The sequence below is a fragment of the Cynara cardunculus genome, unplaced genomic scaffold, assembly GCF_001531365.2.
Source record: "Cynara cardunculus var. scolymus isolate 2C unplaced genomic scaffold, CcrdV1 Un_Scaffold_1248, whole genome shotgun sequence".
Classification (NCBI taxonomy): domain Eukaryota; kingdom Viridiplantae; phylum Streptophyta; class Magnoliopsida; order Asterales; family Asteraceae; genus Cynara; species Cynara cardunculus.
The window spans coordinates 38,710-63,178 of NW_020200712.1; the positions used below are offsets into that span (position 1 = coordinate 38,710).

The 24,469-nt window shown below is 36.8% G+C and overlaps 1 protein-coding gene across 3 annotated transcripts; it reads left to right on the top strand.

The window, feature by feature from the left end:
* Positions 1-1,214: 1,214 nt before the first annotated feature.
* LOC112502320 (protein SUPPRESSOR OF FRI 4) lies at positions 1,215-23,513 on the top strand. 3 transcript variants are annotated; one of them, XM_025106207.1, is made up of 8 exons: positions 1,230-1,527; positions 6,579-6,679; positions 11,124-11,226; positions 12,903-13,333; positions 21,896-22,050; positions 22,429-22,482; positions 22,981-23,035; positions 23,130-23,513. In XM_025106207.1, exons 1-8 carry the CDS (start codon positions 1,334-1,336, stop codon positions 23,141-23,143), a joined length of 1,107 nt encoding a protein of 368 aa, XP_024961975.1. In that variant the 5' UTR covers positions 1,230-1,333; the 3' UTR covers positions 23,144-23,513. The 3 variants fall into 3 exon arrangements, with proteins under 3 accessions (XP_024961974.1, XP_024961975.1, XP_024961973.1); XM_025106206.1 differs by lacking the exon at positions 22,981-23,035 and having other exon boundaries at positions 1,215-1,527; positions 12,906-13,333; XM_025106205.1 differs by lacking the exon at positions 22,981-23,035.
* The last annotated feature ends 956 nt before the right edge of the window (positions 23,514-24,469 follow it).

The window sequence follows — 24,469 nt, forward strand, 5'->3', positions numbered from 1 at the left end:
GGGAATCCTCATCATTTCTTTTCCTAGAGGGTAATGAAAGAGAGATAAATATAGATAAATAGAGAGGAAGATATAGATGAAGCAAAGTTATGATGCATATGAAAGTGCTGATACATTGGGAAGCTTTTGTCATCCAACATGCTAGAAGTTATCAAAAAGAAGTTAAATAAATTACTCTTTGGTTAGGGTAAAAGGACGTCGTCAGGATGATTTTGAGCTAACAATTTGATTGGGATTTGTATATGAAATAACAAGTAGGATAGTATAAAGGTCAATCTTGCAGTAGTAGCGGAAGTACCTAAGAGTCTGACAAGCTTCAAGTCGTCTGAATGACGGAGGTTGCGGTAATGGAGGTCCTTGGAATGGAGAAGGGAGCTAGGAAAGGGGAGAGTAATGGTGTGACACATCATCATTTTATAGTTTCCATGTCATTATTCTAAATTTGTTTTTGTATATTTAATAATGACATCAAATCTTAGTTGACAAAATACTTTAGAGGCTGTTTGTTTATCTCTGAATAGTTCTATTAAGAGACAACATCGAATCGCTAAAAAGCCAGTCTTGTTTGACAAAAAAAAGTTTCTGCCTCTTGATGGTTCTAAAACCCTTTGAATTATTTTGTATCTTGTACCTCTCTAAACCATTAAGCGCCCTACTTTCATTCTGAACAATTATGAAACAACCATATTTCATTTTGCACTATATCATAAAGCTTCTTAATCGGTCTGACCACTTAATCATCATGCACCAAATCATTCAGCAATTGCCAAATTAACAAGACCTTTACATAAATGCAAACTTTTTTCAGAGATTTAAAAGATAATTTTGAAAGTTGGTTTCTCAAAATAGAAACAAAATCAAAGTTGATTATGTTTTAATGCATTTTCCCTTAATTTTTTTAGTTAAAAAATCAAAATAAAAATCAATTTTATCAAAACAATATAGAAATTATTATCACTACTTGCATTGACTCATTTTAACCTGTTTCTGTGGATCCGATAATGATCTTGGATAATGGGCCTGGGATCCGACCCATTTACAAGAATTGGACTTTTAACGGGCTTCCTGATTTATTTTGTCTGATACGAGTCAACTCCACCTTTCGGGGTTTCCCTTTATTTTACACATATGGTCCCTCATGTTTTACAATTACTTCTTTTTAGTCCCTAAATTCTGGCCTCCAAAACAATATCCTAGGGACAAGTTTTGTGATTCGCAAAGGAGAAACAGCTGCGCTAGAAACCCTAGAATGTGTTTTCTCCTTCGCCCACGAATCAAACCTGCACATAGTTAAGAGACTGAGCCTTAGTACGTGTGTTTGAAGTTTGGTGAGATGGGGAAGAAGAAGAAAAGAGTATCATCAGATGTATGGTGTTATTATTGTGACAGAGAATTCGATGATGAGAAGATCTTGGTTCAGCACCAGAAGGCTAAGCATTTCAAGTGCCATGTCTGCCATAAGAAGCTTTCAACTGCAGGCGGTATGGCCATCCATGTTCTGCAGGTCCATAAAGAGACTGTTTCCAAGTAAGCCTTACTTTCTAATTCGTCATTCAGTTCGTCATCCTGTGTTTTGTTTACGAATGAGTTTTTGTGGTAAATCTTTTTGGAATTTTAGGATGTTTTTGCCCTAGCATGACTATTGTTAATTCATCATTCGCAAGTAGTGGTGGTTGTAGATTAGCAGAGTACGAAATTAAAACACCTTCCTAAAACAAGAGTGTTCAGGAGATAAACATGGTTGGGAGCCATTATCGGCTAAATTAGCACCTACCCGTAGACAACCTTCTGTTGTTAAACTCTTCAGTCGATGATTATATATGGGTAGGGTTTGAATCACAGGGGCAGCGCCCTTAAATTGTACTTGACTACTTGACGTTACAGGTCACAGTTGAACTGTCTTATCAACCACCATGTAGCCTTTGTTGCATCAAACTGGTTTGCTAAGGGGCAATGGCAAACTCGAGTTCTTTGCCAAGGTGTTGCGTATACAACACAGTAGTTTACGTTGTATAGGAAGTTACTATTTTTTTTCAGGCTTTAGTGGGGTCAAGTTAGATACCAAGTCTCATAAATTCGGAAAATTCAATAAGGTTTCAACTACCATTCAAAGTTTGAGCAGTGTGGGATTCACAAGCTCTTTGGTCTGGATACATATGTCGTTGGTTCTTGTAACTTCTTTTTAGATTAATTAGTAATGTGGTAATGATAGTGCTTATTTACTTCTGAAGAAGCTACAAGTTGCTGAACTCATCGTTATTTTTGGATGGACAACCTTTTGCTTTTAGATGCGGGTCAAAATGTTGAAAACCTGAGTGTTACTAATATTCTGATTGTATGTGATCATGAGGGGATAAATGCTTTTACGTATTGATTGCATTTACAAGCGTATGGTTTTATTATACTCATCATATATTTGGAAGCGTGATGAATAGGCTATGATTTATGTTGTATCAGAAACTTTCTTGTTTCGAGTCTATAACATGAGTGCCAAGCTACACATCACATTTCTATGAGGTTGTTATCCAATAGGATGCCTTTAGTAATGGGCATTGTTATCTAATAGATGTTATGTGATTTAGTGATTGTGGAGATATTAGGAGATAAGCATAGGCGTAGAAAAAGAGAGGGGATAATTGCTTTGCTGGTGATTCATAGATCATCATAAGAGGATAACTTTTGTATTTATATTATTCGTCTTTGACTTTGGTTTTTTCGTATTTAGGGTTTAGATAATATGTATTAGTGCTTAGGTGAACCCAAATATGTAACAAAATAGATGAGCCTATGGGTCTGCATTGATAAACACATAAAAAAGTACTTTTTATAGAGGTTATAATTGGACGTTAGTGAGTTGGTGCTTTGTTTGAATGTAAACAAAATGAATGGAAAGAAGTGTTTTTGAATGCTTACTACATGATAGTCAACTTACAGATTGGTACACCCATGGATGTTTTCCACAATGAATGGGTGTGTCATGTGTGTCTAATATGTGCAATACATTCTACGTGAAATTCCAACTTCATAGGATGCACTTGTCTTACTATCTCGCATGAGATTTGTGGAGGTTTGATGACCTGAAATGGAATGCAAAACTAATGTTTGCTTTTAGCTTTTTAAAGAAATGAGATTGATACTAAAAAGCTATAACAACTAGCGGTGTCCCTTGAGTAATTGGCTTCAGGAACAATCATGTATAGTTCCCTAGAAAGTCCTTTTACTTATCCGGTTCGCCAAGAGGCTTTCAATACATAGGTAGCAACCCGCCATCAGGTGAAATAACTAATTTGCATTCATGTATTGTATATTTCAGTAAATAATTTGTGTGACATTTTTTTGCTAACATATACTAGTCTAATTTCAAGGCTTTAAGACATTTGTCCTATAAATGCATGACTTGCTAAGAGCAAAAGCTTGGAATGATCTTAACTTTTGGCTTATCTATTGATGCCATTCGTTCTGATTATGGTATCATTCACATATACCCTGTATAGTTCTCTTGCAATGGCAATGTGCATAGAAAACGATAATCATTTTGATTCAAGAGATATCAAACGGACTGTAAACATTATATATTTATCGAACTTTAGGATGCTGCTTGTAACTTATTTAGGGAATTTATATCTCATTTTTCATGAGAAAGGATAATAATTCATTATATACAAATGGTAACCTATATTTAGGAAACCTTACTTGAGATTGCTTGAAAATCTAACATTCCTCATGTTAGAGCAAAGATGTTAATCATGCCCAACTCATTTCAATAAAATATATATGGACTTTTCATAATGGCTTTGTGAGAATGTCTACAAAGTTGGTACTTGGTCCTCTATCTCGATGTGCTTGGTTCTCTTATGGAATACTTGATTCTCTACTATATGAAAAGAAAAATAGTTGACTGATAATCTACACCAAGTCTTCTTTAATTATTCCAACCTCTTTTAGAAGTCTCCTTATTCATGTCATTTTGCATGAAACATTTATCATGGCTTTGTTCTTCAACTCGACACTTGATTGGGAAACAATATGTTGCTTCTTGGTTTCACAAAAAACTTGATTTCTTTTGACGAGTACACAATGTTTGTAGTTCATCTTTTAGAAACATGATAACCAACCCCATTTGCATCCAATAAACCAGATATCCTATCGTTTCTTTTTCAGTGAAAGCACCTGCTTGACACCGACCCTGATCTGAGTAGAGTATTCCTAAGCCTGAGATGGCCCTAAAATACCTCAAAATGCAAAGTGCTTCATTCTAGTGAGTAGTGACATGTGTAAGGAGTAGACATGAACTACTCTACTAACTAGGAATGATATCGGTTCTAGTAAATGTCAAACAACTTAACTTTCTGACTAGTCTCTTTATCTTTTTGATTTTTTCATGCTGCGACGGGTTACTAGAGAAGAGGGGACAACTTCTTTCTCCTTTGCATTGCTCAATCTTCCTTTCGAACCTTTGGAAGAAGTTTTCTTGTAATGAGCATCATCTAATAGATCACACTTAGGGTCCGTTTACCGAACTCTTACCCGGTGTCACTTACCTTACCGGTAAGCATGGCAAGGATCGCTAATCTTAATAGTAAGAGGCATAACAAGGACCAAGAATCTTACCCGCCTACCCGACATGCACTTGTATGGTCTGGAGAGGCTTACTTCCCGTGCACATCACGGCTAGATTTGAGTCACATTCATCTCCTTTAGATTGCTTTAAACAATCCAGGGTGATGAAGGGCCTCATTCACAATATAGGTATAAATGGGTATAGGAACACCATTGTGAGGAGAGGTGAGAGTAAGGTGGGCAATCATGGATGGGATATCGGGTACAAGACTGTATTTTTAGATGATAATTGGAATATTAAAAAAGGCACAACAGGTAGGTTATAAGTAGGATAGATATATTGGGTGATGCAACAGGAGACACACCAAAATGATTATGCACACCAAGTGGATCGTAAGGCTCGATAGGTAGTCATATTAGGTGGTGGAATAAGAGATTTACCAAAACCATGGTGTGCCTGTAAGGATCCTTGGGTATTAGGGCACTTGTTTTTGTGTTATCAAACATACGCCTTTTGTGAATCGAGTATTAGTCAGTACTATACAAGTTCCAACCTTTGGTGCTATTATTGGGAGGTTTAGGACCGGAGTATCAGAAGACTTAAAAGGTTTGGGAACTAGTTTTGCTTACTCTAAAGCATTACTGGTAGCTTGACAAAGAAATGATTCTGTTCAATGAAGGTAACTTTAGCACAGGTAAAATGACTATAGAGGATTGGACTATACCAATGAGCCTTTTTGGACATGGGAATAGCCTAGAAACACACACGTGATAGCACGTGTTGTAAGTTTATTATGTCTTGAGAGATGATCTTGAAGATAAAATAGACATTGAAATATTGTAGGAGGCAAATGAAAAGAGTGCCTTTTGAAAAGAGTATGGAGAAATGTTTTATATCTTTGATGGAACAGGACATACATTAATAAGGTAATTTGTTGTAAAAAGTAAAAACTACATCTGCCAAACTCTGTTGTACATTATAGTGAATCGTCATAGTGCGAGCCACATCTAAATCTTTTGTTTAGCAATGGCATTATGTTAGGTTATATAGGCACATGATGATTCATGTATAATACCATGTAGAATCATAGGAGAAATATTCTTTTGCATTTCAGATCAAAATGGTCTAACATGGAAACATAAATTGGATGTTTGTTTAGATAATACAAAGACATTGTACAATAACACTATTTATGATCATATAAAGACCTTTAAAGTCGATGCAATTTTGTCTCCTCTTCAACCATGAAACATGTTGGTTAATTCATATAAACCTACTCATCAAGAAATTCAAGCTTGGGAACAGTACTTGACAGTTTTCATCTTTTGAGATGCAACCAAATGGGTGCATACAACTAGAGCAATACAAGTCTGAAGGAAGGTAATGCTCATAACTAGAGAAGAAGTCCCTTCATAACTGATTACACAAGCTTGAGAACAATACTTGACAATTTCATGAAAAACACTTGCAATGGAGAGCACTCTCTGGAGAGAGAAGTTTCTTCTTTATGCATGACTGTGCACCAATTTCAATGATGAATTTTTAGAATGGTTGGTTAGCAGGCGATAGAGGCCATATATGATATAATTCTGGATAGGATTTGTAGTAGAAGTTCGCGTGTCTTGCATATGACAGTGGGTGTCAATTGACTATGTATGAGGCTGCTTACATGAAGACAGTGTCTGGAAGGTACACTGTAGAGGGGAGCATTGGTGTAGTTCTTTATCGTCATTGCTCTTAGTTTCTCATGGGGTTTTCCTGTCATGCAGAAATATCCAGGCTGTTCTGAGGTCTTCTCTTTGATCGTCTTATTTTCATTTATTTGATTATTCTCTTCCCAGAGTTATGCTAAGCGAATCTCTTGCTTGTTAATCAGTTCGTTTCTGACTTAAATGAGATGCTTGATTGCTTGTAACTTGCTAGTTTCTGATCCCTATTCCTTCATTTTCCCTTGATTATTTCTCTTAATCTTGTTGGTTAAACATCAATTCATATTTATGATTGATATCTCTTACAGGGTTCCAAATGCTAAAGATGGCAGAGAATCAACAGATATTGAAATTTATGGCATGCAGGGGATCCCACCTGACGTCTTGGCAGCTCATTACGGAGAGGAAGGTATTTAATATTCCCTTCTTTATTTACTTCTTAAATTTCATTTTAATTTTCCTGTACTGTTAATTACTTTTTTAAAAATGCATATATGTTGAATTTTAACATCCAAAGATCCAAGATTAATGCAAATTTATGTAACTTCCAGAAATAACAAATATGGTATTAGTATTTACTGGTAGCTGAAAACAGCTTTAGGTATTTGTATTGTAATCAATGAACTCATTGTCTGCACTCATATCTAAAAAAGTTGTGTATGGACTATTTCATTTGGTGGGAGTAATATTATTCTTGGAATACTCAAACTTTGTTTTATTTAGAGCTGGATATGTGGTTTGTTCATCTAACTCTAAACTTATATCAGAAACTGGGACTGTTATACTATGTCATTTATTTGTTTTAATATAAATATTGAGTGCAGCTCTTGTTATTCTCCATCCACAAGAGATGGAAGCATAGTTGGATGGCCAAGTATATTGAGATCATGGGTATGCTTTGGCTTAATTTGAGCTTACATGCTTTCACTTAGGTAATTTTTTCTGCTGCTCCTTGTAGTTTTATTTGTATCAGATTTGGCACACTTGTAGGTAGCTTGATGGAAATTGGTTACCGAATTGATATCTTTCTCCACATTTAGGTTAGTGAAGATAACGTCTTTGTTTGGTATTTATCATTATCACTAGGGGCGTTAGCGAGCCAAGTCGAGTAGTAGGTTTTGTTTGAGCTCGGCTCGAGAAAATAATATCAAGCTCGAGCTCAAATGACTTTTTTCAATGTTCGAGCTCTAGCTCGATGTTTGTTTAACAAATTTGAGCTATACATTACACCTAAAATTCAAGCTGTATAAGCCCAATTTTATGGAATCAAACTCGAGATCGATTAACTCGTTTATTGGTTTGAGCTCGATAATCTGTTATATTTTGATTGTATGGTTTTGGGCAAATTGCATAAAAAAGTAATCTACTTTGGTTTGATTCCTATTTTGGGTAACATACTTTTAAAACCTTCATTTTGATACATGAGATATAAAATCTCAAACATTTAAGTACCTGAGTAATCTGTTTAACCCTAAGCCGTTATGGCGGTTGATAGCGGAAATAGCGGTTGGGACCTTGATTTGAAATAGCGGTTATCAGGGTGATATAGTGGTAAAAAAATATGCTCATAAAATAAATACGAATATATATATACATAACTTAAAATATTTTTTGCCTAATACATATCAATTCAAACAATTCAAACCACACAAGCAACATAACAATAGAGTTTATAAAAATCATAAACAACAAAACAGTAACAACTAACAAAGTTTGAATAGGAGCACAGAGCACTTGAGCAGGAATCGAGGTGAGTTCGATTCTCAATCGAGCATGTCGAGAGTCAAGACCGGAGTTGGAATCGATAGCACTTTGAGAAGAGCTTTGGACTTGGAAGTTGGAATCGATACAAAGTTTGACTCTAAATAGCCCACACAAAAGCCCAAAAGAATCATTCAACATTTAGTCCAAAAAAGGAGTCCAAAATAGGCCAAAGAAAGCGGTAATAGCGGACCGCTGTTTGGTACCAAAATAGAGGTAATATTAGCTGCTGCTATTTGCGGCACCGCTAACCGCTATCTCTCCGCTATTCGCTATTAACAGGTTACCATGCTTACTGGGCAAATGATATGGTATACAATTAATACTTTATTTGCAGACATGGCAAATGATGTGATTTTTGTATGTAAATTAGTTGTAAATAATTTTCATTACTATATTTTTAGATTATATTATTTATAATTTATATACATTTTTATTACTATATTTTTTAGATTATATAATTCATAAATTTAACAACCATTCTTTAATTGTAATTTTATAATCTAAAAAATATCTAAAATTTGTATAACCCATTTTTAAACAGTGAAGAACATGTTCTTCATCACAAAACATATAAAAACATAAACCAGAAAATCTTAAATATCATGTTCCTCAACTCAAAACATGAACATAACCCAAAAGTTCTTTAAACAATGTGTTCTTCAACTTAAAACAATAGCAACATCAAAATCAACATGAATCAAGAAAATACTATTGTATCTCAAAAAATACAAAATCATAAATCAAAAGCTTGAATCAACGATGGTTTCTCAAAAAACCCTAAAAGCAAGAACCACAAGAAGATTCTAAATCTACAATTCTAATATGGCTTCTTCAAGTTCAATATCAAGAGAAGGAAGGACCATGAAACTCAAGCGTTCTTTATCAAACAGGCATGGTAGCCTCGAGATTTCAAATTATAACGTCTGAGCAGTTGACATTTTGCCATCAAAAGAGGGTCGGCAATTGATTGCTTGGGCAGTTTCCGTGGCTGGAGTTGGTGGCGGATCAGAAGGAGGTTAGGATAAGAAGGGGCGTGGCGGCTGCAAATAAGCAAGGGGTTTAGGTTAGGTTTTTAACTTTCTTTGTGTTAGAAATTACTGGAAATCTCTTAGTGAATTTGGATGCATGAGTCAGCAAATTTTATTAGATGTAAAATGAACAGAGATTACAAATGATTGGCCCCCACTTATTTATAGGCTAAACAGGAAAGAAATAACAGACTAACAGAACTAGCAACCGACTGTCTACCAGAATTGAAGTCATACCCGACAGTTTGTTATTATAAAATATTGCAAAATCAAGTTTTAAAAATAATAATTACGTTATTTCAAAAGAAAAATAGTTACATGAAATCTTATCTTTTTTAATATTAAAAGCTTTAAGAATTAAAAAAATAATGATATGAATTTTTTTGGCTAAAGTAAAACATATTACAAATATTATAATTTTTTTAAGATATGATGTGATTTTTTTTGCTTAGTTGGCGCTAAAAAATATAAAAAATGAGACCACATAAACAAAAACCTGATCCTAGTCGGCATTTTCAGGTTATTAGGTAAATCGGGTACCTAAATGTTTGAAATGTCACATCTCAGCTACTAAAATGAAGGTTCTGAAAGTATGTTGCTCAAAGTAGGAATCAAATCAAAGTAGGTTACTTTTTCATGCAATTTACCCCATGATTTTAACATATGAATATGTTTGGCTGGGAAAGTGTATACTCGAATGGCTCGGAAAATTACATTTACAATCGAGCTTCTAAACAAGCGGAGTCGAAATGGTGTTATGGAGCTTGACTCGTTAAGTTAAATGAGCTTTATTTTGTCTCGAGATCAACTCAAGCTCGAGTAGTGCATCAAAAGCTCGAATCGTTAACAACCCTAATTATCACTACTGTTTATCTTTGTAACTCATCATTATCTATTATGGTCCTTCATATATAAAGGGATCACTTGGTTCTTAAATAGATATATTAAAAGATTATACCAACATTCATTTGCTTCATGGTATTGGAAGGTTCATGGTGGAATCTGGTTAAACCAGAATCCCGTTGCTTCATTATCACCATTGTGATTGAAATCTACCACCACCTAAAATCATTTCTTAAAGTGGAAAAACATTAGGCCCCGGAACCTCTTAGGGATGTTATCTGGCCTTAAAGGTCCTATTATTTTTCTGAAGCTTGAAGTGTTATGTGGGACATGTGAACCTGTAAGAACAAGGTAGTGCTAAAGAGTTCTGAAGGGACTTGCTTGGATCCTACTGTTTCCCAGTTGCCATATCAGACCCAGGTGATCTTGAAGAAATGTGCTGGCACTGCAGGATAGTTCTGAAGGATCGAGATGCCATGATCATTCTGAAGGATCTTGAAGAATGGAGATCCTCATGATACTGGAACTGCCGGATAGTGTGACAATCTCTCACTGTTAGATGACGTGTCTCCTCTCAGGAAGATCACAGATCACCCCAATCAATCACTGTGTGCATGTATCATTGCCATTTTAGTCTCTTTCAGCGATCTCTCATGTTTGATAAAATGCCTGTATCTCTCGTCTCTCAGCTGGGACCGCATGTTCTCTGCATGCTCGGTATTCCATATGCAACACCTTTGTACATTTGACAAGAATTTGATTCACATATGGTCCTGGAAATTTTCAAAACTATCATTTGTGAACAGATGATGTGATAGAGCATAACTGTCTATATTCTGGTAAATTTGTCATTGCTACTACTTGTAAATGAGCAGCAATTATTTCTACCAATATGCCATGCTTATTTTTTTATGTGCTATCTTTTCATACCTTCTATAGTTTTATCATTTTATATATTTCATTTTATCTTCTGCTGTTCTTTCAGAGTGTCTAGCATGCTATAGAACAATGGTTACTTATACTTTATAATGCATATAACCTTGTCATCGTATGTGTTGAATGAAATCCTAATATACGTTTGTTGGGTTATAATGGATAATGATGATGGCTTGATCTATGTTAATTTGCTTAGCTAAAGAAGTGATAGATCTCCATTTTATTTTTTTCTTCTTCTTGGGACAAATAACAGCAGTGCTTTGCTTCACTCATCTTTTGCAGACAATGACAACCCAACAAAAGTTGGAAAAGTGGAGATTCCTTCTTCCCAAGTTGGCATGATACCAGGATCATTAGGATATCCTCCATCAACATTGCAGTCTATGTAAGTAATGTTTTGCTCCAAACTTATGCCTAAGCCTATACCTACACGTTTATCATTTTGGAGTTTTTATTGCATGTGTGTACATGGGCTATTAACTTGCATCGACATATGAAAGTTGATTGACAGTTGCAGAGAAAATTTTCATCTATTCATCTTGGTTTGTACTTGTTTTTTGATGCACAAATCATGTAGTATTGACCATAATAAATGCTACATCCTCTCTTTAACAGCATAGAGGAGAGTGGATCTTTTGAACTGCCTTTTTAATATCTTTTATTCCTTTTGAAATAAGTTATATGAGCTATATAAATACACAATAGTTAATACTAACTGTATTGCTCCTTATCTCTCAACATTAGTCGGAGTACGGATGAGAGAGGGCTATTGGTATATCTAGAGATAGAGAAATCCAAGGAGACTAAGGTGTCATTGTCTGTAACAGATATATATATATATATATAGAGAGAGAGAGAGAGAGAGAGAGAGCAAATATGATTTTCCTTTCTGAAATTTGCATCAACTTATGCAAAGAGAGCTACTATAGTACATCTAAAATTTTGGTGTTCAATGGGCATTAGTTGGTACAAAGAGTGAGGTATTCTAGATGTTGAACATGGATATGACTAGTAAGGCAAAATGGATATCTATTAGGGTATATAGAGCGAGTAGCAGTTATGATGCACTTCACCATTTCTAAAAATAAGTGTGCGTTAACCCACAGGCTGGTGTTGTCCGCATTCCAGTTAGGGTGGTTTCTCCATCATTATGTGATCATGCTGGTAAGAATGTTTCGACGAAGACAACTGCTTGTAGAAGCAAAGGACTACTATCAGGTAGTCCACTTGTGCTAATTTCTTGGGCCAAGTATATGAATGGTCCAATACAAGGTTGTAAATGGCGTGAGGTGTGGCTTGGCGGCAAGGTTAAGCCTCAAGCCTTAGGGGCCACGGCAAGACTTATGCTGACAAATATTTTTATCATATATATAGTTATGTACATGCACATACGTTTTTCTACTATTACTCAACGAGTCAATGAGGTTAAGCAATTTAAACGAGGTTATATATTGAAAACTCAAATGTAAGATACTAAAAAGGTAAGAAAAATCAACTATCGCTTTACATAAACCACACATTGGTCCATGGTGTGCACCACATGCTTAATGTGGCGTAAGACGTGAGTCTTGAGCCATGTCGGCTTCCGTGGTGAGCCTTTTAGAACACTGGTCCACTGTCATTTGCAGGGTTTTCAAGGTCATTAAGGTGCTAAAATATGGGAGAAATGGTAGGAAGACTATGTTGTCAAGAGGTTTCGTAGGTGTGAAAAACTGATCCAACTCTCAAGTGTAGGACTTTCTAGCCCTGGTAAAAATTAGGCGTATTGGACTTTTTGATTTGGCATATATCTTGAATTTTGGATGTACAACATAGTCCTTTTCATGATATTAAGTCAAATGAAATACTTTTATCATGTAAGTGTTATTTCTCACTCGGAAGTATTATAACCAACAAATGATGTCGATATTATTACCTTTCATTTGCTTTTCTATTATTTTTGAAACAAAAAAATGAGGTAATTTTTCAGAGTAACAAGATAAGAGTGTTGATAATTCCAAGTATTATAAATTTTTTAGTTCTGTGGTTTGGCTGACTTTGATTATCTTGTACTATTTTAAGCAGATACAATGCTGGATTACCTGTCCCTCGTGCTGGTTGGCCAGTACCACCTCGCCCACAGCCATGGTTCTCGCAGAATCCAGCTGGCTCAGTTCCTCCTCCTGCACCTTTAGGAATGGTACAGCAGCCATTGTTCCCTGTTCAAACTATGCGGCCTCCTATCTCATCGACTGCACCACCAGGGCTTCAATCATCATTTCCAGTTGCTCCTCCTGGATTGCCGGCATCCACACCTTCTGTTCTTGTATCTCAGCCTTTATTTCCTGTTGTAGCTAGTAATGGCATGCCTTCACAAAGTTCAGCATATTCTGCTCCTACTCTCTCAACAAGCATTCCATTAAGCTCCCCTTCAGATTTGAAGAACACAATGGATCCACATTCAATTGTCAATATTAACATGCCAAGGGGCTACCATACCCCAGGGTTCCAAGGTTTGAGACTTCCCTTCAATCTTTAAATATTTCACACTTCTGCAGTGTGGCTTGTAATGATGTGGATCATGATTTATTCTGCAACTTGAAAAGTTTGCTATTCCCATCAAGAGATTCCTAGACCTTTTCAAAAGATATGATGTACTTTCTTTCTTCTTCTGTTCCACATTAAATTTTCAAAATGAAATTGGATGCAACATGTATTTGATTGGTGGAAAAATCAATGCATATAAACTTCAGTCTAACATTAAGAAAATGAATTCTATATGTAAATCTATTATTTTATTCTCGACTTCCTAAAGTTTAGTAAAATAATTTAAACATAAGAGATGCTAATTTGCCTCTGCAAGTTCGTAGAAATGTCTAAAGATTAAACTGTCAGTTTTTGTAAAAGCATATAATATCATTTATCTTAAATGGAGTTCATGATATACAACTAGATAGGAAGTTCTTAATCTTTAAACTTCCATTAATTATTTTTCTTCCAATTTATTCCATATCTTGTGTTCATTCTGTTGGTCTCATCTCTATTTACCCTCATATTAGAATTGGAGGAATATATGGAAGATGTTGAGGAACACATGAGAGCCACTTTATAGACTAATCAATCTCAATTCCTGGATGAATGTGATAAACGCTTGCTCTAAATCAATCTATGCAATAGAATTGATGTCTGCATTTTTTGTGTTTTTAGCACACTGGGTTTATATTTTTGAAACAGTGGGGGTTACAGATGTTTGAGTACTGCATTATAAAAACCAACTGCACCAGCTTGTAATTTTTTTTGCGGACTGAGAAGGAAATCTAGCTTTCATAATATGCTCCAGTAGCAATGTCATGGCCAATGGAATGGACCAGCCTGATTAGCTAGAAAATCAGGAACTTGTTGATGCAAGTTAAATATTTTTTATATTCATCTCAAAGTTGATAAAAGAAAAATATGCATGAGTTTTTATTCGTTTTATTCGTTATATATTACTTTATTATCATTTCATGGTTTGATAAGATTCGTTTGTGGAACTTGGTTGTGTTTTAGTGACTGTTGTGTTATATAATTTGCACTGTCATATCATGTTAGCATGTGCTTAAGCAAGTTCCGCCATTATCCTATTTTTATTTTAAGCTTCATCATGACTTTCTACAAACTTGCTCCATTGATATCCTTAGCTTGTTGAAAATTTTACTTTCTAGCATAAGTTGATAACTGGCTGAGCCACAATATTGCCATATATTGTTTCTTCTAAAAACAATTTTGTGGAGATAGTAATGGTGTTTGTTGTAAATCGATGCCAAGATTAGATCCCTATTAGTTGATGGTGAATTAGAAAGAAATTGCAAAGCATGAGAAGAAAATCTAACTATAAAGAGTAAATCATAATTTACACACAAGCTTGGAAAATGTGTAGTGTTTGTTTACAAGCTAAAGTTTCATGTAATTTCATTATTGGAACCTTTAGGCTCCTCCACATAGTTTTTCAGGTCGAGTATCCTCAGGGTCACTACTGATTTCTTGGCTATTACCATCAGAGCCCCATGGGATTAGTCGAGATTTGCACAAGTGGGCCCTAGACACCTATGGTTACCAAAAGAAGTATTGGTCATGATCCATGATGAAAAAGATACAGTTTTAGAGGAGTGTAATTATTACACTTTTTAATCAAACATTTCTACGCTTAATAATAGAGCGAGTAATGAATTTCTTCATCTCTTCATTAAGAGTAGAATTGAAAAGTAGGCACTTTTGAAAATTGACGCTTATTTGTGGCAAACTAAGATAGAAACTAGGACGTTTGTATTGGGGCGTTTGTAGTACATAAGGATGCATTCACTTTGTGTGAGGAAAGGAAAGTGGGGTGTGGAACTGCAACAAAAGCAAGCACATTACAATCAATTGGTATTGTGCTATGTTGTTGAAAACCCTAACATAACTTGGGATTAAAGTACATTAAAGAAGTTTGACCTAAATCCCAACCAAACCAAACAAACCTATATCCCACTAGGAGTTGGGAGGAGTTGGGGTCTGGGGGGTGGGATGTAGGCAGACCAGACCTCTACTTTGAGAGTAGAGCGACTGTTTCCGTGAATCCCTCGACTGGTGCAAAGTGTGAGCAGAGAAAGCGTCGAAGCATATGGGAGAAAGAACATAAGAACTTGAAATACGAAAGACAATGCTAAAATTTGGAATAGAGTTAGAAATAAGCATCGACTACCATAATAGACAAACAACGAACATAACATATGGACAAAAGTGAGCAAGGTACACGAAAACATAACCAAGGTAGGAATACTTGTACCCTTAAGTCTAACCTAGGACTTAGAAGAGCTATGAACACCATGTGTAAATCTTTGCTTATTCCTTATACTCGTCTATGAGATGTCTGAGGAGGTGAATTGTCTTGATCTTTATCAATTTGGGATGAAACCAAATTGGTTCTCCATCACCTCCGTTTCACACCTTACCCTAGTCTCAATCACTCGCTCCCATAATTTCGTGGTGTGGCTAAGTAACTTTATTTCACAATAGTTGCCACACTGTTGTGTCACCTTTCTTCTTATAGAGCGGCACCACCACACTAAGCCTCGACTCTTCAGGAATCTGATAAACCTCATATTCGTTTCACTTACAGGAGGAGGGGGTTAGTGGTTAAAGGTCTTAGCTGTTATTGTGAATAAGTGAAGGGTATTTTTGGTACTCTTGGGTAGAATAAGGCGGCAAGTCTCCTTTAAGTGGAGTTGAGTTGTTAGTGGTTGGGATATTCTGTTTTTTTATATTTTCAAAGTGACTGTAAACTCTTTGGGAGAGAACCAGACCTCTCGAAAGTCTGGAATCATCCATTTTCTGTTTTGATTGCAATAAACAACCGACAATTGCTATTAGTTTACATCAAATTGGTATCAGAGCAGTAAGATCAAGCCATGGCGACAAGGAGTGCGGCAACAAGAATTGAAGATTTAGAAAGTAGCGTCGGTTCGATAGAGAAAAGTTTGGAATGAATTGTACAGCAGATTGAGAAATTAAGCAGCGATGTGGTTAGTAAATTGAATTCAACAGGTTCATCGGATGGAGAAGACGTGGACGATCCAGGAAGATCGAAGAGGAGGAACGATGAAAAACAGGAATCGAGTCGATTTCTAGCTGTGAAAGGTCGGAGGCTTGAAATTCCAGCGTTTGACGGAAGCGATCCAGATGGTTGGGTTCTCAGAGCAAAACGTTATTTTTCATTGAATCGATTCACACATGAAGAAAAAATTGATGTTTCTTTCATAGCATTTGAAGGAGCAGCTTTGAAATGGTTTCAATGGGAGAATAGACGTCATCCAATTTTACGGTGGGAGGATCTGCGTAGATTGATTTTCCGTCAATTCCGATCAATGGCGGCATGAACTTTATGCGAACAGTTTCTGGCCGTTAAACAAGAAGGTACGGTGGAGGAATTTAAGATGAAATTCGTGGAGTTGGCTGCATCATTAGAAGGAATTCCAGAGGAAGTGTTTATGAGTCAATTCATAAACGGTTTGGAAAATTCAATTAAGGCAGAGGTACGTCTCTCAAGTCCAGTAACGTTGGAGGAACCGATGGAGTTAGCAATAAAAATTGAAGTGAAGAATGCTTTGATCAGGAGTATCCATGGTAGTACTAATTCAGGGAATAATTCTAATACGGTGGTTAATTCGACGAACAGAATGGGATCTGAATACAGAAGATGTTCCGATCAGGAGGTACAATAGAGGCGAGCCTTGGGTCTCTGTTATCGTTGCGATGAGAAATATTCACCGGGTCATAAGTGTAAGAAGAAATATTTGAATGTTCTACTGGTTCAGGAGGAAGATGTAATAGAGTCGGGTGACAGTAGTAATGAAAATACAGCTTTAAACGCAACTGATGTGGTCGATGTGGGTCAAGACGTGGAGGTTCATCTTAACTCGGTGGTGGGATTAACGAATCCTAAAACCATGAAGATGGAAGGATTCATTGAAAACCAAAAGGTTGTAATTCTCATCGATAGCGGTGCGACGCACAATTTCATTTCGAATGAGATTGTTAAAAAATTGAATCTCAAGGTCGATCAGACGAAGGAGTATACGATAACGATGGGGACGGGGAATAAGGTGAGGGGAGATGGAATTTGTAGACATGTTATTTTGACGGTGCATTGTCGAGGATTTTTTGCCTATTCAATTGGGTAATAGCGATGTGATTTTGGGTATACAATGGTTGGAACTTTGGGATCGACCTATAACTGGAAGCAGTATGTTATGAAGTTCACGGTCGGAGGGAAGTCGGTGTCATTGAAAGGTGATCCAGCATTGGGTAGATCTTTAGTTTCATTGAAGGCTATGGGAAAACTAATCCAACAGGAAGGTCAAGCTGTGTTAGTGGAGTTTGGGGCTTGTATGTTGACAAATGAAGTGACAAGAAGTTTTACCAACGGTACAAACTGTTTTGAAAGAATTTCATCCTGTGTTTAATATGCCACCGGGGTTACCACCGATAAGAGGTAAGGAGCATGGGATTATTTTGAAAGACGGTACAGATGCAGTTAATGTAAGGCTCTATCGCTATCCTCATTATCAGAAGGACGAGATGGAAAAATTGGTAAAGGAGATGTTAGAAGCATAAATTATAAGACCGAGCAGCAGCCCGTTTTCAAGTCCGATATTGTTAGTAAAGAAAAAAGATGGCAGTTGGAGATTTTGCATCGATTATAGGGCTTTAAACAAGGCAACGGTTGTAGAAAAATTTCCTATAGGTCATAGACGAGTTGTTGGATGAGTTGCATGGTGCTCAAGTGTTTTCTAAGCTTGACCTAAAGTTAGGTTATCATCAGATACGTATGAAGGATGAAGACATTCAGAAAACTGCGTTTCGGACGCACCAAGGTTACTACGAGTTCAAGGTAATGCCCTTTGGTTTAGTAAATGCCCCATCTACATTTCAAGGGCTGGTGAATGAAGTTTTCAAGGATTGTTTGCAGAAGTTTGTGTCAGTTTTTTTTATGACATATTGGTTTACAGCCGATCAATGGAGGAACACCTTGACCATTTGAGACAAGTGTTTGAATTGTTGTCTCATTATAAATTGTATGCCAACAAGAAAAAATGTGAATTCAGTCGGGAGCGTTTGGGGTATTTAGGCCACGTCATTTCCAGTAAAGGAGTAGAGGTGGATGATTCTAAAATCAAGGCAATACTAGATTGGAAAGTGCCTAGTACAGTGTCGGAATTAAGAGGTTTTCTGGGATTGTCGGGATATTATAGAAAGTTCGTTAGAGGATACGGAGTCATAGCTAGTCCTCTCACGGATTTGCTAAAAAAGAATCAATTTGGTTGGAACGAGGAGGCACAAGTGGCTTTTGAAAAATTAAAGGAGAGTTTGTCCTCACCTCCGGTGCTTAAACTTCCTGATTTCTCGTTAGATTTTGTGGTAGAGACAGACGCTTCGGGATTTGGTTTGGGGGCTGTTTTGATGCAGAACGAACAACCGGTGGCTTATTTTAGTCAGGTGTTGGGAACAAGAGCTCGACTGAAATCAACATATGAGAAGGAACTTATGGCCATTGTGCTAGCCGTTAAAAAATGGAGACCTTATTTGTTTGGACGACACTTTACAGTTCGCAGCGACCAACAGAGTCTGAAATACCTGTTGGAACAGCGTGTGGTGGAACCGGAATATCAGAAATGGATGAGCAAGCTGATGGGATATAATCTCTCGATTGTGTATGTACAGGGGAGTGCAAATAAGGCTGCCGATGCACTCTCCCGTAAGGAAGAAAGCTTGGAATGTTCGAATTTAAGTGTACCCTCATGGAGACAGTGGGAAAATCTTAAAAAAGAGCTGGAGAAAGATGAGTTATTGATGAAACTAAAAGAAGACTTATTGGAAGATGTAGGAGCACATAAAGGGTTTGAGTTGCGGCAAGATCTGTTATTTTTTAAAGACAGATTGGTGATATCGAGGAAATCAGAAATTATCTCATTATTCGAAGAATTCCATGCGTCCCCCATTGGTGGTCATAATGGAGAAGAAAGAACATACCAAAGAATGGCGGCGGAATTATTCTGGGTAGGCATGAGAAAGGATGTGTCAAATATGGTGAAAGAATGTGAAACGTGCCAAAGAAACAAAGTGTTAAGTGGGTCTCCGTCGGGTCTGCTACAACCATTATCACTTCCGAGTATGGTATGGGACAATATCTCCATGGATTTCATTGAGGGATTGCCTAATTCGGGAGAAATGAGCTCTATTATGGTGGTGATCGATAGGTTCAGCAAGTATGCACACTTTGTGGGACTGAAGCATCCATTTACAGCTCAATCCGTAGCCAAGGTTTTTGTCAAAGAAATTGTACGCTTGCATGGCATACCAAGTTCTATAATTTCTGATCGTGATAAAGTGTTTCAAAGTATATTTTGGAAAGAGTTATTCAAGTTGTAAGGAACAACTTTGAAGTTCAGCACCGCCTACCACCCGCAGACGGATGGACAAACAGAAGTTGCCAACAGGGGGCTGGAACAATACCTAAGATGCTGGATTTCAGATCGACCGTGTCAGTGGAGTAGATGGTTATCGTGGGTTGAATTGTCGTACAATATAGCTTTTCATACAGCCCTAAAATGTTCTCCTTTCAAAGTGTTATATGGCCGAGATCCACCTCCTTTGTTGAGATATAAGAGTTCCTCTCCTATAGTCCAATCGGTCGATATCGAATTGATGAATCGGGATGAAATATGGGATGAAGTGAGGATGCATCTCTTGAAACCCAATGTAGAATGAAGCAACGTGCCGATTTAATAAGAACAGAGTTGGATTTGGTTTTGGGTGAGTGGGTGTTCTTGAAATTGAGACCGTACCGACAGAAATCTTTGGTTAAAGGGAACAGCCCAAAATTGTTAGCAAGGTTTTATGGTCTTTATAAAGTGTTGGAGAAGATTGGTAAAGTCGCTTATCGTTTGGATTTACCAAAGGAGGCGAAGATACATCCTATGTTCCATGTATCTCAACTTCGAAAAATTGTGCATCTTCGAAAGACCTTCCAGCTCAATTGACTGAAGAATTGGTATTACAAGTGGAACCTGAATCTTTATTAGATACAGGAGCAATTGTGCAAGGTGATCCAGGAAGCTTAGAAGTTTTGGTTAAATGGAAAGGGTTACAAGATTTTGAAGCTACTTGGGAAAATTTAGAAGCCTTGATTCAGCAGTTTCCCAAGAGTCACCTTGAGGACAAGGTGAAAGCTTTAGAGGGAGGTATTGATAAACCTCCTATTCGTTTCACTTACAGGAGGAGGGGTTAGTGGTTAAAGGGTCTTAGCTATTATTGTGAACAAGTGAAGGGTATTTTTGGTACTCTTGGGTAGAATAAGGCGGCAAGTCTCCTTTAAGTGGAGTTGAGTTGTTAGTGATTGGGATATTCTGTTTTTTTGTATTTTCAAAGTGAGTGTAAACTCTTTGGGAGAGAACCAGACCTCTCGAAAGTCTATAATCCTCCATTTTCTGTTTTGATTGCAATAAACAACCGACAATTGCTATCAGTTTACATCAGAATCTTAGCAGAACTGAGTGTGACGTTGAAGAGCATTGTCAACACCACACTCCGCACCGCCTCTCCTAGACAAAGTCATACCTTTATTAGGGCTATACCCTTCCCCATCTTCCTTAGCGCCTCCTTCACTTATCCTGTGCTAATGCCCTTGCAAAAACAAATGTTGTGTAGCCCGAGATGTTCCCCTACTTCCTATACCTCCCCCTCCCAAACCTTGCCTCTTTAAATAACCTATGGAAATAGATGCCCCATCTTCTCTTACTATCTTCATATTTTACCAAGACCCAATCATTTTTGTCCTTAATACAACCTCCTGATGCCTCCACTCCCTAACGGTGTGGGCTACTCTACTTCATGTTTGCTCGGCATCCTGTCCCCGCCTATTCCCTATCTTCCGCACTACCCTCTTCTTGAAAACTTCTCCAGCTGCCCCTTTCAGGTTTTCCCATAGGATCCTCGGTCTAGCCTCATTTTCTCCCTCTGATGCACCACTCATGAAGAGGTCCATCACCTGACAATCTATGCTGTGATGTTACCTCTCTCGGCAACACCTTGCAATCCCTGCAGGATTTATGATCCTGACTGTGCACAAGGATGTAGTCAAGGAAACTTTGAGGTGAATCGGCGATAATTCTTACTGGATTATCAAGGAAAGATGCTGACATGCAAGCAAAGTGGTTGGATTTGCACTAACGTTGTTCTGAACGCCCTATTGAAGTTGTTCTTTCACTAGGTGACATGGGGAAAATGGAACTTTAAGATTCAGTTCTCATCCAGAAAAAAGCACAAGGTTCAACCTTAATCCACAAAGATGATTGCTATGAATCATAATCAACGACAAATTAACGATATACAAATATAATTCTTGTCAAGTCACTCTTCCAAATATCTGATCGATCATTATGGAATTTTGATTTTATTTGAATTCCGTCACTAGCTTTTCCATCTGACAATATTTTTGTATCACATATTTTATCGCTATCCATTGTGATATATTCCATGGAATTGAGTTTGTGCAGGTGGAATAGCAATTAGTTCACATTCTTATGCTTCTGGCCCCAATACTGGTGGTCCCTCAATTGGACCGCCTCCAGTAATTGCAAATAAAGCTCCTGTTATTCAACCAGCAACAAATGAGGTCTACTTAGTATGGGATGATGAAGCGATGTCCATGGTTTGTTGTTTTCTCTCAAAAGTTCTGTGGCTCATTTTTTTTTGCTGTTGCTGAATTCACCTTCTGCATCGATATTCATCAATGTATTGGTTTAAATGGTATATTCGTACTAAATATACACTATGCAAATTGTTTGTTGGATGAATCCAGTGTATATTCATTGATGAATGTCACCCTCTGCATTGATATTCATCAATGTAATTTACATAGTATATTCATCAACAAATATACACTCTGCAGACTTTTTGATGGATGAATAGTGTACATTCATCAAATACACAAATTATACAAATTTTGATCGTTTGTATAGTTTTGTGGCTCATTTTAAGTTGATTTTAGTGTTGTTGATTGATCCACTGTATTGATTTTTGTTGGCAGGAGGAAAGAAGAATGTCTTTACCAAAGTATCAGGTGCATGATGAAACAAGCCAGGTAAGTCGTACCTTGTACCATAGTCCTTTACACACTACTTTATACATCTAACACGTGAGTAGGGCATCCCATGTCATGATTTTCAGATTTCAGTTTAAACATTGTTCCATAAATGTAAAGGTATTTCGGTAATCTTCCATTATTTTTTAGTTCCTTGTTTCAAAATAATAATAATCATAATGTTTGGAGAAGAATTATCTGAGCCTTTTGCTCATGTTCTGTTTTTGGCCATTCTCCGGTTGGCAAGCAATCCAATCCACCAATTTTGTGAGCATCAAAGTTCAAGTAGGTATTTACGTTATTGTTGTTTCTAGTTAGTAATTAACTATAATTCTGCTGAGGTTGCTGCGGTCAACTTGAGGACTCTCCGACCAAAGTGTATGTATTTGCTTTCTAGAATTATTATTCGTTTACCAATGCTTTAGTTGTGAAGTGTTGGATATGGGTGGAACGGAGTTTTGCCCATTCGTACAAAATAATTTTATGACGATGGCCCAGGTCAGCTTCTTCTGGAAAATTCCGATAGATAGAAGCAAAGCTCTAGTATTGAAATGTATCTTCTTTTTTTTTATCAATGATGATGTTTGTTGGTCAGTTTTGATTCGGAGGGTTCTAATTGCGTGTGTTGTGGGTCCATGGTTTTTCAGATGAGCTCGATTGATGCAGCCATTGATAGGAGGATATCAGAAGGCAGGCTTGCTGGTCGAATGGCTTTCTAGAGACGGTCGTTTTGGTCGTTTGAAGAAGAGAGGCATTCTTTGAATCATTCTAGCTATAGGTAGAAAGGATGGAATTTGCAATTTGTGCTTTCTTTCTTAATGTTATTATTGAAAGGAGGGGGGGTGGGGGAATGTCTTTGTGGAGTTTGTATTAGTCTCTGCTTGTGTGGATGAAGAAGAACTAGGGACAGATGATGTCTGATTCAAGTTTTAGTTATGTTTTGGGAATTTGTGGTTGGTGTTTGGAATGGGTATGAGATGCATGTCTTCACTTAATTCTTTTTTATATTCATGATGCAAATTTACAATGTATAATGGATTTTGGATCATGTAAGACCAACAACCCATGAAATCATAACATCATCGAACCTTCATAGCAAAATACTTTGAAGGTAAGAAAAACATTGAACCTTTATAGGGTTTTAAAAACATTGTGAAGGCTCGGTGTGTTTTGTGTTTTGTGTTTTTACAGCTGGTCCCATGAGAATTCAACCCTGAAACCCCCTACACAATGGACATCAACTTTGTGCATTTTTTAAATGTTCTTTATGCGAAGTTTTCATCACTAGCCTTGAAAAAGTTTCAACGTTTGATGATATAATTATAAGTTTTTTTTATTAATCTGGATATCCAACCTGCTATACGAGTCGCCTATTCTAGAGCGACCACCTGCTTTGCAGATAACTTGGAGTCACCGCATTTGAATTTTTGTGGCTACAAAGGGATTTTTATTCCTCTTTGGATTTGAACTTGGATCTCTTGATATTTTTGACTTTTGGACTCAAGCTTAAACCAATCAGACACCACCTTTGTAGTTAATTTTAAGTTTTTATTGTTTATGTTCTTAACTTTTCCTTATTATATATATATATATATAGGGAGAGAGAGAGAGAGAAAAGAGGATTTAATTTAAATGAGTATCCTAACTATTTAAGAAAACAAGAAAAAAAATCGTTAATGTACAAATTTACATGTGATTTTACATTAAGATCAAAAACAATGGAAGCAGATGACTTCTGCCACGGTACTATGGTAGGGGCAGAGGGAATTTCCGGTGGAGCGATGAAATGCGTAGAGATCGAAAAGAACATCAACGACAAAAGCACTCTGCTGGAAAATGGCTCCTAGGTTCGAACCTCCCACAACTCTCCCATCAGATTTTATTTTAAAATAAAAACAGGTAAAAGCAAATTAATAAATATATATCAGTGAATACTAATGATGTAAGAAACTCATCATGTCAGTTGATTGGGTGTTCCTTTTCCAGT

Excerpts from the sequence above, each read along its gene's own strand:
- LOC112502320 (XM_025106205.1), top strand. The coding sequence starts at position 1,334 with ATGGGGAAGAAGAAGAAAAGAGTATCATCAGATGTATGGTGTTATTAT. Across the intron at positions 6,680-11,123 it reads AGCTCATTACGGAGAGGAAG|ACAATGACAACCCAACAAAA; the intron begins GTATTTAATATT and ends CATCTTTTGCAG. Across the intron at positions 13,334-21,895 it reads CCATACCCCAGGGTTCCAAG|GTGGAATAGCAATTAGTTCA; the intron begins GTTTGAGACTTC and ends GAGTTTGTGCAG.